General features: G+C 48.0%; 1 protein-coding gene across 13 annotated transcripts in view; it reads left to right on the top strand.

Moving 5' to 3' along the window:
- Nucleotides 1–12268, top strand: part of LOC109899362 (microtubule-associated protein 4) — a 125139-nt gene that overhangs the window by 61459 nt on the left and 51412 nt on the right. For all 13 annotated transcript variants that reach the window (XM_031836149.1, XM_031836151.1, XM_031836154.1 and 10 more), the window contains 3 exons: nt 858–947; nt 2250–2378; nt 10864–12228. In XM_031836149.1, the coding sequence (XP_031692009.1) occupies nt 858–947; nt 2250–2378; nt 10864–12228 (1584 nt within the window). The remainder of the gene's footprint in view (nt 1–857; nt 948–2249; nt 2379–10863; nt 12229–12268) is intronic.

Here is a 12268-nt window from a genome sequence, read left to right on the forward strand (position 1 = left end):
TCTCTCTGTCTCGCTCTGTCTCTCTATGTCTCTCTATGTCTCTCTCTCTATGTCTCTCTATGTCTCTCTCTGTCTCTCTCTGTCTCTCTATGTCTCTCTCTGTCTCTCTCTGTCTCTCTCTCTATCTCTCTCTGTCTCTCTCTCTCTCTGTCTCTCTCTCTATGTCTCTCTCTCTATGTCTCTCTCTCTCTGTCTCTCTGTCTCTCTCTCTATGTCTCTCTCTCTATGTCTCTCTCTCTGTCTCTCTCTCTATGTCTCTCTCTCTCTCTCTGTCTCTCTCTCTCTCTGTCTCTCTCTGTCTCTCTCTCTGTCTCTCTGTCTCTCTCTCTCTCTCTCTGTCTCTCTCTCTCTATGTCTCTCTCTCTCTCACTGTCTCTCTCACTCTCACTGTCTCTCTCTCACTCTGTCTCTCTCTCTCTATGTCTCTCTCTCTCTCTATGTCTCTCTCTCTCTCACTGTCTCTCTCACTCTCACTGTCTCTCTCTCACTCTGTCTCTCTCTCTCTATGTCTCTCTCTCTCTCACTGTCTCTCTCACTCTCACTGTCTCTCTCAATCTGTCTCTCTCTCACTCTCTCTCTCTCACTCTGTCTCTCTCGCTCTGTGGATTTGTCTGCTTCCATTTACTTCTCTCTGATCCTTCATTACTCATGCCCTTTCCTCTGCCCCCTCTTTTGATCTTCCCTTCCTTCCTCCCCTCTATCTCTCTCCCTCTATCTCTCCCCTTATCTCTCTCCCCTTATCTCTCTCCCCTTATCTCTCTCTCCCTATCTCTCTCCCCCTATCTCTCTCTCTCCCTATCTCTCTCCCTCTATCTCTCTCTCTCCCTCTCCCTATCTCTCTCCCCCTATCTCTCCAGGCTCCATGGCAGGCTTCCCTGATCATTGGAGCTCCCAGCCCAACAACCCGCCCCAGATGATGGACAGTGGACTGATGGGAGATTCTTCAGGTGGACTCTTTGATTCAATTGTCAATACTTGAGCAACACACATCCTACATCCTATTGTCTGAGTAATAGCATCCATTACGAACAGATTAGGTCTCTAGATTCCTCGATATGAGGAATTCTTTGTAAGTCGCTAAGTAGTGCGCTGTCATATATTAAATGTATGATGTACTTTCTTTTGATAATGTCATAACTGGCCATGCGGACTTTAATGATTTCCCATTTGAATGTTTACATTCACACAATAAGAATGTGTGCATGCTAAAAAAATAAGAGATATTGTAAACTTGTAATACATTACATAGACTAGGCAATGAGTGTCAAAAAAACACTTTGTTTTATTGAGTATGAACTCAGTGCCCGTAAAACTGAGCACACTGATTTGCCACATTGGTGGCTTGGGAGTTGTGACTGGCCTGATTAGTTGTGGGCTGAGTTGAGTTGAGCCTTTACGATGCCAGACTCGGCAGATACAGCCCCGCCACAACCTTTGTCATCTCAGTGCTACTGAATCACTGCTGAAAGGCTAGTCACTTGAAGACACACACTTACAAAAGGAAACAGGCATGCACACACACACACACATACACACTCAGGCAAACACATGCACACACACACAGGAACAGTAGCTGTGAATCCCCACGAGGAACCAATGGATGACATTTTGGAGGAGTTACTGGGTGTTTTGTCTGAGTCATTGCTTTACGGTTTCAATCGATGTGTCAGCGCCTCATTCCCCCCCCCCCCACCCCACACTAGCCAACTGCCACCGACATGGAATTCTCATCACCGTGTCACTTCCTCTCTGTCTGTGACATTTCCACTGCACTTGCCTCAGAAGGTGTTGCTAGCCAGTCCCCACTCAGGAGAAGGGCCCTCGTTGAGGAATAGAAGTCCATTTAGGGGGGCCCATTTTCAAATGTCTCCGTCCCTCGTTTCTGCCACTGAAAGGCTTCATCCTATCATGACTCATCTTTTGAACATTCCTCAATGAGCTCTCTGGATTGGCTCACTCCGTCTGCCTATGTTATGACTTATGTTCGACCTATTCATTGGCCCGTCTGAGGTTGATCTAAGCTCTGATTGCTACTGCTCTGTGACATTTGTCTGACTCTGTATCAGGATCAATTTGAAGCGGTTCTGGGCCCATATTCATGAAGCACCTTAGACTAGAAGTGCTGATCAAGAATCGATTTTGCCTGTTAGATTATAATGAACATGATTAAATGGATAGAGTGGGGGTTGATCCATCAGAGATGCTTTGTGAATACAGGGGTTGATTGTTTCTTTGTGTCTGTGTGACAGGTTTCTCCCAGCCTGCTATGGGGACGGAGATGGGTATAGCTCCACTATCGACAGAGAGGCCTCCCAGCATCGCAGAGCCCCAGAAGCCCCCACCTCAGGCAGCCAACACACCCAAGGACATGTCTGCAGGTAAAGGGAAAAACACATTAAGAAACACACATTATCACTATTAGTAACAGTGCCTATACCGAAGTGCCTACCTTAGTACCTAGTTCAGTAACTGTCAGTACCTATCAACATCTTCAGCCAGCTCTTAAGGCCTACAGTTGAAGTCGGAAGTTTACACACAGTTAGGTTGGAGTCATTAAAACCTCATTTTTCAACCACTCCACAAATTTCTTGTTAACAAACTATAGTTTTGGCAAGTCGGTTAGGATGTACTTTGTGAATGACACAAGTAATTTTTCCAACAATTGTTTACAGACAGATTATTTCACTGTATCACAATTCCAGTGGGTCAGAAGTTTACATACACTAAGTTGACTGTGCCTTTAAACAGCTTGGAAAGTTCCAGACAATTATGTCATGGCTTTAGAAGCTTCTGATAGGCTAATTGACATAATTTGAGTAAATTGGCGGTGTACCAGTGGATGTATTTCAAGGTACCTTCAAACTCAGTACCTCTTTGCTTGACATCATGAGAAAATCTAAAGAAATCAGCCAAGACCTCAGAAAAAGAAATTGGAGACCTTCACAAGTATGGTTAATCCTTGGGAGAAATTCTCAAAAGCCTGAAGGTACCACGTTCATCTGTACAAACAATAGTACACAAGTATAAACACCATGGGACCACGCAGCCGTCATACCGCTCAGGAAGGAGATGCTTTCTGTCTCCTAGAGATTAATATACTTTGGTGCAAAAAGTGCAAATCAATCCCAGAAAAACAGCAAAGGACCTTGTGAAGATGCTGGAGGAAATGGGTACAAAAGTATCTATATCCACATAACCTGATAGGCCGCTCAGCAAGGAAGAAGCCACTACTCCATAAAAAAAGACAGACTACGGGTTGCAACTGCACATGGGGACAAAGATCGTACTTTTTGGAGAAATGTCCTCTGGTCTGATGAAACAAAAATATAACTGTTTGGCCAAAATGACCATTGTTATGTTTGGAGGAAAAAGGGGGAGGCTTGCAAGCCGAAGAACAACATCCCAACCATGAAGCACGGGGTTGGCAGCATCATGTTGTGGGGGTGCTTTGCTGCAGGAGGGACTGGTGCACTTCACAAAATAGATGGCATCATGAGGAGGAAAATGATGTGGCTATATTGAAGCAACAACTCAAGACATCAGTCAGGAAGTTAAAGCTCGGTCGCAAATGGGTCTTCAAATGGACAATGACCCCAAGCATCCTTCCAAAATGGCTTAAGGACAACAAAGTCAAGGTATTGGAGTGGCCATCACAATGCCCTGACATCAATCCTATAGACAATTTGTGGGCAGAAATGAAATAGCGTGTGAGAGCAAGGAGGCCTACCTGACTCAGTTACACCAGCTCTGTCAGGAGGAATGGGCCAAAGTTCACCCAACTTATTGTGGGAAGCTTGTGGAAGGCAACCTGAAATGTTTGACCCAAGTTAAAGAATTTAAAGGCAATGCTACCAAATACTAATTGAGTGTATGTAAACTTCTGACCCACTGGGAATGTGATGAAAGAAATAAAAGCTGAAGTAAATCATTCTCTCGACTATTATTCTGACATTTCACATTTCTAAAATAAAGTGGTGATCCTAACTGACCTAAGACAGGGATTTTTACTAGGATTAAATGTCAGGAATTGTGAAAAACTGAGTTTAAATGTATTTGGCTGAGGTGTATGTAAATGTCCGACTTCAACTGTATGTGTATGTCGGTCTGCCTCTCTTCGTGTTGGCTTGTATGTGTGGCATTTGTGGAAGTCCATTGTGCACACTAGAGGGTGTTAGGGTTGGGCAGTTTCCAGTATTTCCGTGAGTGCACACAAGGGGGCACTATTTCTTTCCAAACGTAAAAAGATTCTAACAAGGTACTAGCGAATTACCGTAGCAGACGCTAGCTAAATGGTAACAAGCACAAGTGAACATAAACAAATTGCAAGGATAGACACCCCAGCTCAGAAAGTTGTACAACTATCTAAAACAAGTTTGCTGCATGCACAAAACAAATATTAGACTACAGGGATCTTGATCTAGGAGGGGATTGATGGTCTCTGCTGTAACCAAGAAGCTTGATCACCACTTGCTAACTTGCCCCTTAGCTAGCAAGTTAGCAAACCAAATGCATAGTTGGAGCCCTGAGCTGGAGAGAATTTATTTGTCACATCTAAAAAGTTCAACTTTTTAGTTAAAATATATTTAGCTGGCAAACAGTAATAAAGTTAAAAGTATAACTTGATCACCTCTCTTGCGCTGCACAACACTGGATCGTCCCATCACGAAAGCTCCTGTTTGCTCCTTGCGCTCTTTATAAAACCATGTAACTGGCTCAATCAGCTACTTTGGGGAACTGCTTCACAATGAGAGAAAAAATGCAACAGGCAAAAAATAATTCAATCTGCTTTATCTATTAAACTAGTCCACAAGTTCACTACAGGTATTTCTTTAACAACTATCCCCCCCCCCCCCCCAAAATGTCTATACATTGCAGTTTGTTACGTTACAGCCCTGTTCTACAAATGTATTTAATCGTTTTTTCCCCCTCATTAATCTGCATACAAGCAAAACAAAAACAGTTTTTTAGAAATGTTTGCAAATGTATTACAACTAAAAAACAGATATCACCTTTACATAAATATTCAGACTCTTTACTCAGTACTTTGTTGAAGCACTTTTGGCAGCGAATACAGCCTTGAGTCTTCTTGGGTATGACGCTTTAAGCTTGGCACAGCTGTGTTTGGGGAGTTTCTCCAATTCTTCTCTGCAGATCCGCTCAAGCTCTGTCCGGTTAGATAGGGAGCTTCGCTGCACAGCTATTTACAGTTCTCTCCAGAGATTTATCGGGTTCAAGTCCGGGCTGGACCTCTCAAGGACATTCAGAGACTTGTCCCAAAGCTACTCCTGTGTTGTCTCAGCTGTGTGCTTAGGGTCGTTGTCCTGTTGGAAGGTGAACTTTCGCCCGTCTGAGGTCCTGAGCGCTCTGGAGCAGGTGATATGTGGTACCTGGTTTCCTCCAGACATGACGCTTGTTTCATCAGACCAGAGAATCTTGTTTCTCATGGTCTGGAGACTCCTTTCGGTGCCTTTTGGTAAACTCCAAGTGGGCTGTCATATGCATTTTACTGAGGAGTGGCTTCCGTCTGGCCACTCTACCATAAAGGCCTGATTGGTGGAGTGCTGCACAGATGGTTGTCCTTCTGGAAGTTTCTCCCATCTCCACAGAGGAACTCTGGAGCTCTGTCAGAGTGACCATCGGGTTCTTGGTCACCTCCCTGACCAAGTCCCTTCTCCCCTGATTGCTCAGTTTGGCACGGGCGGCCAGCTCTAGTTAGAGTCTTGGTGGTTCCAAACTTCTTCCATTTAAGAATGATGGAGACCACTGTGCTCTTGGGGACCTTCAATTCCCCAGAACACAATCCTTTCCCTGAGCTCAACAAACAATTCCTTTGACCCCATGGTTTGGTTTTTGCTCTGACTTGCACTGTCAACTGTGGGGCCTTTATATAGACAGGTGTGTGCCTTTCCACAGGTGGCACCGTGAACATAAACAAATTTTGTATTTCAGAATACCTCTCTATACGGTATACCTCCCAAGACTTGAGTGTTGCCACAAATCCTTAAATGCCGATGCCATCTGTCAACCCCAGCCCGTCCCCTCACCCCACTTGTCTCCTCCACATAGTCTCATCCCAGTACCACCTCCCCTTGCCAGTATACCCAGTGGCAGCCAGCCCCTACCCCTCCTCCATATCTCATGCCCAGTTCAGTTGATGAGGTCTGGGCTTTGGCTGAGGGCTTATGGGCTTAGAGCAGCGAGGGGACCCCCTGTGGGGCTCATCACCCAATCCGACCCCCAACTCCGCTCCTGTGTAGAGAATCCTCACACGGGGCACCTATATAACTTTTGTACTAATGCCCTCTCTTGTCCACTGAGGGGGGCTATAGCTAGAGATGTGTCTGCCTCCCTCCGCTCACTGGCTATAGCCCCTGCTGGGAATACCCTGCACTCCATTAGACCTAGAGCTGTGTCTGCCTCCCTCCGCTCACTGGGTATAGCCCCTGCTGGGAATACCCTGCACTCCATTAGACCTAGAGCTGTGTCTGCCTCCCTCCGCTCACTGGGTATAGCCCCTGCTGGGAATACCCTGCACTCCATTAGACCTAGAGCTGTGTCTGCCTCCCTCCGCTCACTGGGTATAGCCCCTGCTGGGAATACCCTGCACTCCATTAGACCTAGAGATGTGTCTGCCTCCCTCCGCTCACTGGGTATAGCCCCTGCTGGGAATACCCTGCACTCCATTAGACCTAGAGCTGTGTCTGCCTCCCTCCGCTCACTGGGTATAGCCCCTGCTGGGAATACCCTGCACTCCATTAGACCTAGAGCTGTGTCTGCCTCCCTCCGCTCACTGGGTATAGCCCCTGCTGGGAATACCTTTCACTCCATTAGACCTAGAGCTGTGTCTGCCTCCCTCCGCTCACTGGGTATAGCCCCTGCTGGGAATACCCTGCACTCCATTAGACCTAGAGCTGTGGCTGCCTCCCTCCGCTCACTGGCTATAGCCCCTGCTGGGAATACCCTGCACTCCATTAGACCTAGAGCTGTGTCTGCCTCCCTCCGCTCACTGGGTATAGCCCCTGCTGGGAATACCTTTCACTCCATTAGACCTAGAGCTGTGTCTGCCTCCCTCCGCTCACTGGGTATAGCCCCTGCTGGGAATACCCTGCACTCCATTAGACCTAGAGCTGTGTCTGCCTCCCTCCGCTCACTGGGTATAGCCCCTGCTGGGAATACCCTGCACTCCATTAGACCTAGAGCTGTGTCTGCCTCCCTCCGCTCACTGGATATAGCCCCTGCTGGGAATACCCTGCACTCCATTAGACCTAGAGCTGTGTCTGCCTCCCTCCGCTCACTGGGTATAGCCCCTGCTGGGAATACCCTGCACTCCATTAGACCTAGAGCTGTGTCTGCCTCCCTCCGCTCACTGGGTATAGCCCCTGCTGGGAATACCCTGCACTCCATTAGACCTAGAGCTGTGGCTGCCTCCCTCCGCTCACTGGATATAGCCCCTGCTGGGAATACCCTGCACTCCATTAGACCTAGAGCTGTGTCTGCCTCCCTCCGCTCACTGGGTATAGCCCCTGCTGGGAATACCCTGCACTCCATTAGACCTAGAGCTGTGGCTGCCTCCCTCCGCTCACTGGATATAGTCCCTGCTGGGAATACCCTGCACCCCACTAGACCTAGAGCTGTGTCTGCCTCCCTCCACTCACTGGGTATAGCCCCTGCTGGGAATACCCTGCACTCCATTAGACCTAGAGCTGTGTCTGCCTCCCTCCGCTCACTGGGTATAGCCCCTGCTGGGAATACCCTGCACTCCATTAGACCTAGAGCTGTGTCTGCCTCCCTCCGCTCACTGGCTATAGCCCCTGCTGGGAATACCCTGCACTCCATTAGACCTAGAGCTGTGTCTGCCTCCCTCCGCTCACTGGGTATAGCCCCTGCTGGGAATACCCTGCACTCCATTAGACCTCAGATGGTATAGAATACTGTATGTCATCATGTTGTGGCTATTGTCACATAGCATTCCCATAACATCCCAGGGGCCACATGGCTATAGCACAGCTGAGGCCCAGTGTTATGCTACTACACAGTAGGTCAGGGGTCGGCAACAGGCGGCTCGCGGGCCAAAACTGTCCCGCAAGTGTATTTTTTGCCCCCCAAGTGTTTTGGGAATTAATCAAATAAATAAAAATCTGTTCCCAAGTATTCACACGAAGAAAACATTTAAAAAGATATGTGAGATGTGATCATGTCTCAATGTATGAAATTACTGTTATTTTCAAATACAATCTCTTTTTAGTCTTAGTTGTGGGCAATTTGTAGTGTGCATATTATTATAATTATGTTCTGGCACGCCGATCGGCCCACAGGCTAGTTGCCTACCCCTGCAGTAGGTGGTTCCACTAGTATGTTTGTGTAGGAATAGCATGTAGCTGTGTGTGTGTGCGTGTGTGCGTGCGTGCGTGCGTGCGACTAAAGGCACGCAGCACAGTCTGGTACTGAATAAGTTATAAGCTGCAGACCGATTGGAAGCCTGAGGCTGAAAGATAAACTTCACGACGCTGCCTGTGGAGAATTGACTCCAAACTCCAGAGCTCGTCTGTGTAGAGAATGAGTCATTTAGAACTCGATATGGGGAAACTCATTTGATCAGTACAATATCTGAATGCATCTTGCGTTCATGTTTACCCCTGGAGGACTCACCTGCTGGTGAAGGGGGGGGGTGACCTGTTATGACTCACCAACCATCTCTTGTCAGAGACACTCATGGGAAGAATAACAACTGGCGCGATAATTAACAAACAAAACGTCCTCTGCTACAAAAGTCACAAGGTATTTATGTATTACAACTAAGTCAGGGTTATGTTGAGTGTCTCATGTTTCCCCATGTGTGAACATTAGCATAGCACGCTAGCTAAGCGTGTCTGCACTGAACAGAGTTGTGAGGATAAGGGCTGGGAACCTGGTGGAGTAGAAGTGCTGCAGTGACCTTATACGTGCCGAACAGCACCGTCGTGCTGCATTAGTCATGGAGTCAGTCACACCCCTGGAGACCTGCAACCTGTGGGCTCTGGGGATACGGTGCCATGCCCTGGTTCGGTACTTGGAGAGAACCACGACGGCTACCAAGACAATCTGTTGCTGTTCATCACAGGAACACATTCAACAGCTCCACCGAGCATTGAGGGAGCGGCTCTAAGTGCTCCTGCATTGTCTCTCGTCTCTGCTCTAACATACTAGGTCCGTTTCTGTCATGTGGTGCTTGATTCATGTAAAATATGAAAATATGATAAAGAGATGCTCCATTTGGAGTTTCAGTATTCAAAAGGCCAGAGAGACAACTGGGGCAAAGTGGCCCAGCCTTACTGGCTAATCACTTCCCCTAAAACCCTTCCTCCTCCATTGCTCCCTCCTTCCATTCCTCCTCTCCTCAGAACCGGCACGGCTTACCCGTGCAGCTTGGCAGCGTGGGGCTCTAGAATTTAATTAGCTAGACTGAACAGTCCAGGAATGAAAACAATTCCATATTAATCACAACACGATTTACCTTAAATCTAATGTCAAAATGTTGTATCCACCTAAGCAGAATACCCAAAAGTAATTATTTACAATGACAGGGCCCTAAACAATACCAACTGTAGTAATGCTTTTTACCTTTCTGTTATTAAAAATAGTCATAAGTTGTATTCACTTTTGAGGACACCAGTTCAAGTACACAGTACAGACACTGTATCATAAAAATATGAAAATATAGAAAATCCTATACGAATTCTTTCCTATTTAACAAAAGTAAATATTCTAAATATAGTAACAATCAAATGCTAATTGACTTACTATAATATTTTACCTTGTTTATCACTGTAAAATAAAAATAATTATACTTCGTGACAGTAGAAAATTGGCACCGTTTCATATGACTGACGACAGAGCATTTTCAGCCCAGCGTCCTCTGAGCAGCGCAGAGACATTCAAATGCCTGTCGACTCGTTACAACTTCAGCTTTAAGCACCAAGTCATTTTGTCCCTCTGTGACCACGAGATCTGGTCTAGTTTCGATTCTGCAAAATCGTTTGGTAGTGTTTCATGTTGAGAGCTCTAAATCCATATAAGAACACCACAGCAAGATGAGACTGTTTTTGCTCCAATCGCTAGTCTCCCGTTTCATATGTCGTATTGTAGGTGGAGCTGCAGGATTCACAGGCAGACGAAATGTATCCTTTGTCTGGATAGGCCAGAAAATGTGGCATGTCGCGCCTTATTCAAATGAGGTGTCAGAAGCGGGACAACCAGAGCCTTCACAGAGTGCACAGCAATTGATGTTGCACCGTTCAGAGCGCTCTGTACACAAACATTTCAATGCCTATACTGTACTTTAAAACTGTGTGGTCTGTGCCTGTTTCTGTATACTTGACCAAATTGCTGTGTTTGTGTCTGTATTTGCTGAGTTCAATTACCTACTCACTACGAAGTAAACACAGCTTTCTCCTCCTCCTAAAATGTCATTCAGTACACCAGCATGTCACTAGGGTAGCACGGAGTCAGCAGCAAAAAGCCACAGTATTACCAGTCCCTCAGCGGGACTATTCATTCACACAGGGGTTACTGATGCAACGGGCCAATGAGGATGCATGACTGATTTGACACCCATGTTGCATTTTGAGTGTTCAGTGGCAAAATTTGAAATTGCAGCTCGTACACTACCAAAGTTCAGTTATATTGAATGGACCATCAATAAGCGTCTACTGCTGTAAAGATGTACACAATGTCTGTTACTACTCTCATTTCTTAGACTGCATTGTTGAACTTGGTTTTGTTTCCAAAGTAAGTGAGCCCTTTGAAGTTGACGCTTTTGTCTAGATGAGAGAGGGAGAGCGACTGTATGCATGCTTTAAACTCTCTTCCCTCTTCACACACGAGGTGCCCTGGGCGATGGCTGGCCAGACGAGGCTTGCATTCCCACCGACCTGCCATTCACCCAAAGCGTCTCCACAGTGATCAGTCGCCATGCCAGCCACCTGGCGGCCAGCCCCGAGGACCGCCCTGACTCTGGCTGGCCCCTCCGAGAGGCCTCGGCGGTGGGGGAGGAGAGGGAAAGCAACGAAGGAAACGACCGCAAACAACAGCAGAAGAAGAAGAAGAAAAGGAGGCCCCGGGATGATGTGTACGACCTGGTAGAGAACAGGGACCACCCGGAGGCTCAGGCTGAAAACACACCCCTGTCAGAGGGCCACCACAGGGTCTCCCCCCGCAAGGACAGGGACAGGACGGATGGAGGCTGGGAGCGCGAAGAGCCAGGGAGAAGTGGAGGCAGGGGAAAGAGGGGCAAGAGCAGGAAGAAGCTTCCAGAAGAGTGGGGAGTCACAGCTGAGCCCTTCGTGCCCTCTTCTGCCTCCTCTGCCAATGACCTCCCCGAAGGGGTGTTAGACCAACTAGTGCCCCCCATCACCCATTCCCAGCCCCTGGAGAGCCCCTACTCCAACATGGGGCTGAGTCCTGCCAGTGAGGAGTTCTACGGGGGCCTCTTCCCTCCATCTCTCACCCAGGACCTGCTCTCTCTCACAGCTCCCACCTCCCCTCCACCGGCCCTGGGCTGTGAGCTCCTGCCTACCGCCCCTGTCTCCATGCCCACCAGTCAGGGAGACTTCTCGCCCAAGAACACCTTCCCCATGGCCTCACGTCCAGGAGACCCATTCACTGCTAGCTACCAAGACCTGCTCATGGATACAGAGAACGCTAGCATGGGCAATGCCAAAGAGGCTTTCTCCACAACCTTTCCCCTAGATTCCCCAGTTCATGAGTCGGGTGTCAAGGTGGTGTTTGATCATGACACCCCCATGCACGATGTCCATATGAAAAATGCCTTAAGTTTAAGCCTCACCCGCCAACCAGATCGTGGCCTGCCCCCATTGGAGAAGTTCAGTGAGCTCACAGCGACCGCTCCCCCTTTCTCCCCCTCCGACAGCTCCTGGCTCATCAATGACTCCAACTTCAACAACGACTCCTTTGAGTTCAGTGACATCACTCCAGGGCGCCCACTACCTCTTGGCCTAGCCTTCGACACACCCAGCCCAGCCCCCCTCCGCTCCCCCAAAACCATACCCGAATATCACCCCAGGGAGGGCAAATCCCCATCACAGAATATACCCACGAAGTCCCCCTCCTCCTCTTCCACCAAAAGCCCCACCTCCCCGGGGTCTGGTCTGAACCCCGCTGCCAAGCCCTTCTTCCCCAGCTTTGCCGAACTCACGGAACCCCTGGTGGTGGTGGCCCCCATGTCTGAAGGTTTGTTGCAGTGGCATGTGCTCTCCACTAGGGGGATTGG

The sequence above is a fragment of the Oncorhynchus kisutch genome, linkage group LG11 (genome assembly GCF_002021735.2).
Source record: "Oncorhynchus kisutch isolate 150728-3 linkage group LG11, Okis_V2, whole genome shotgun sequence".
NCBI lineage: Eukaryota > Metazoa > Chordata > Actinopteri > Salmoniformes > Salmonidae > Oncorhynchus > Oncorhynchus kisutch.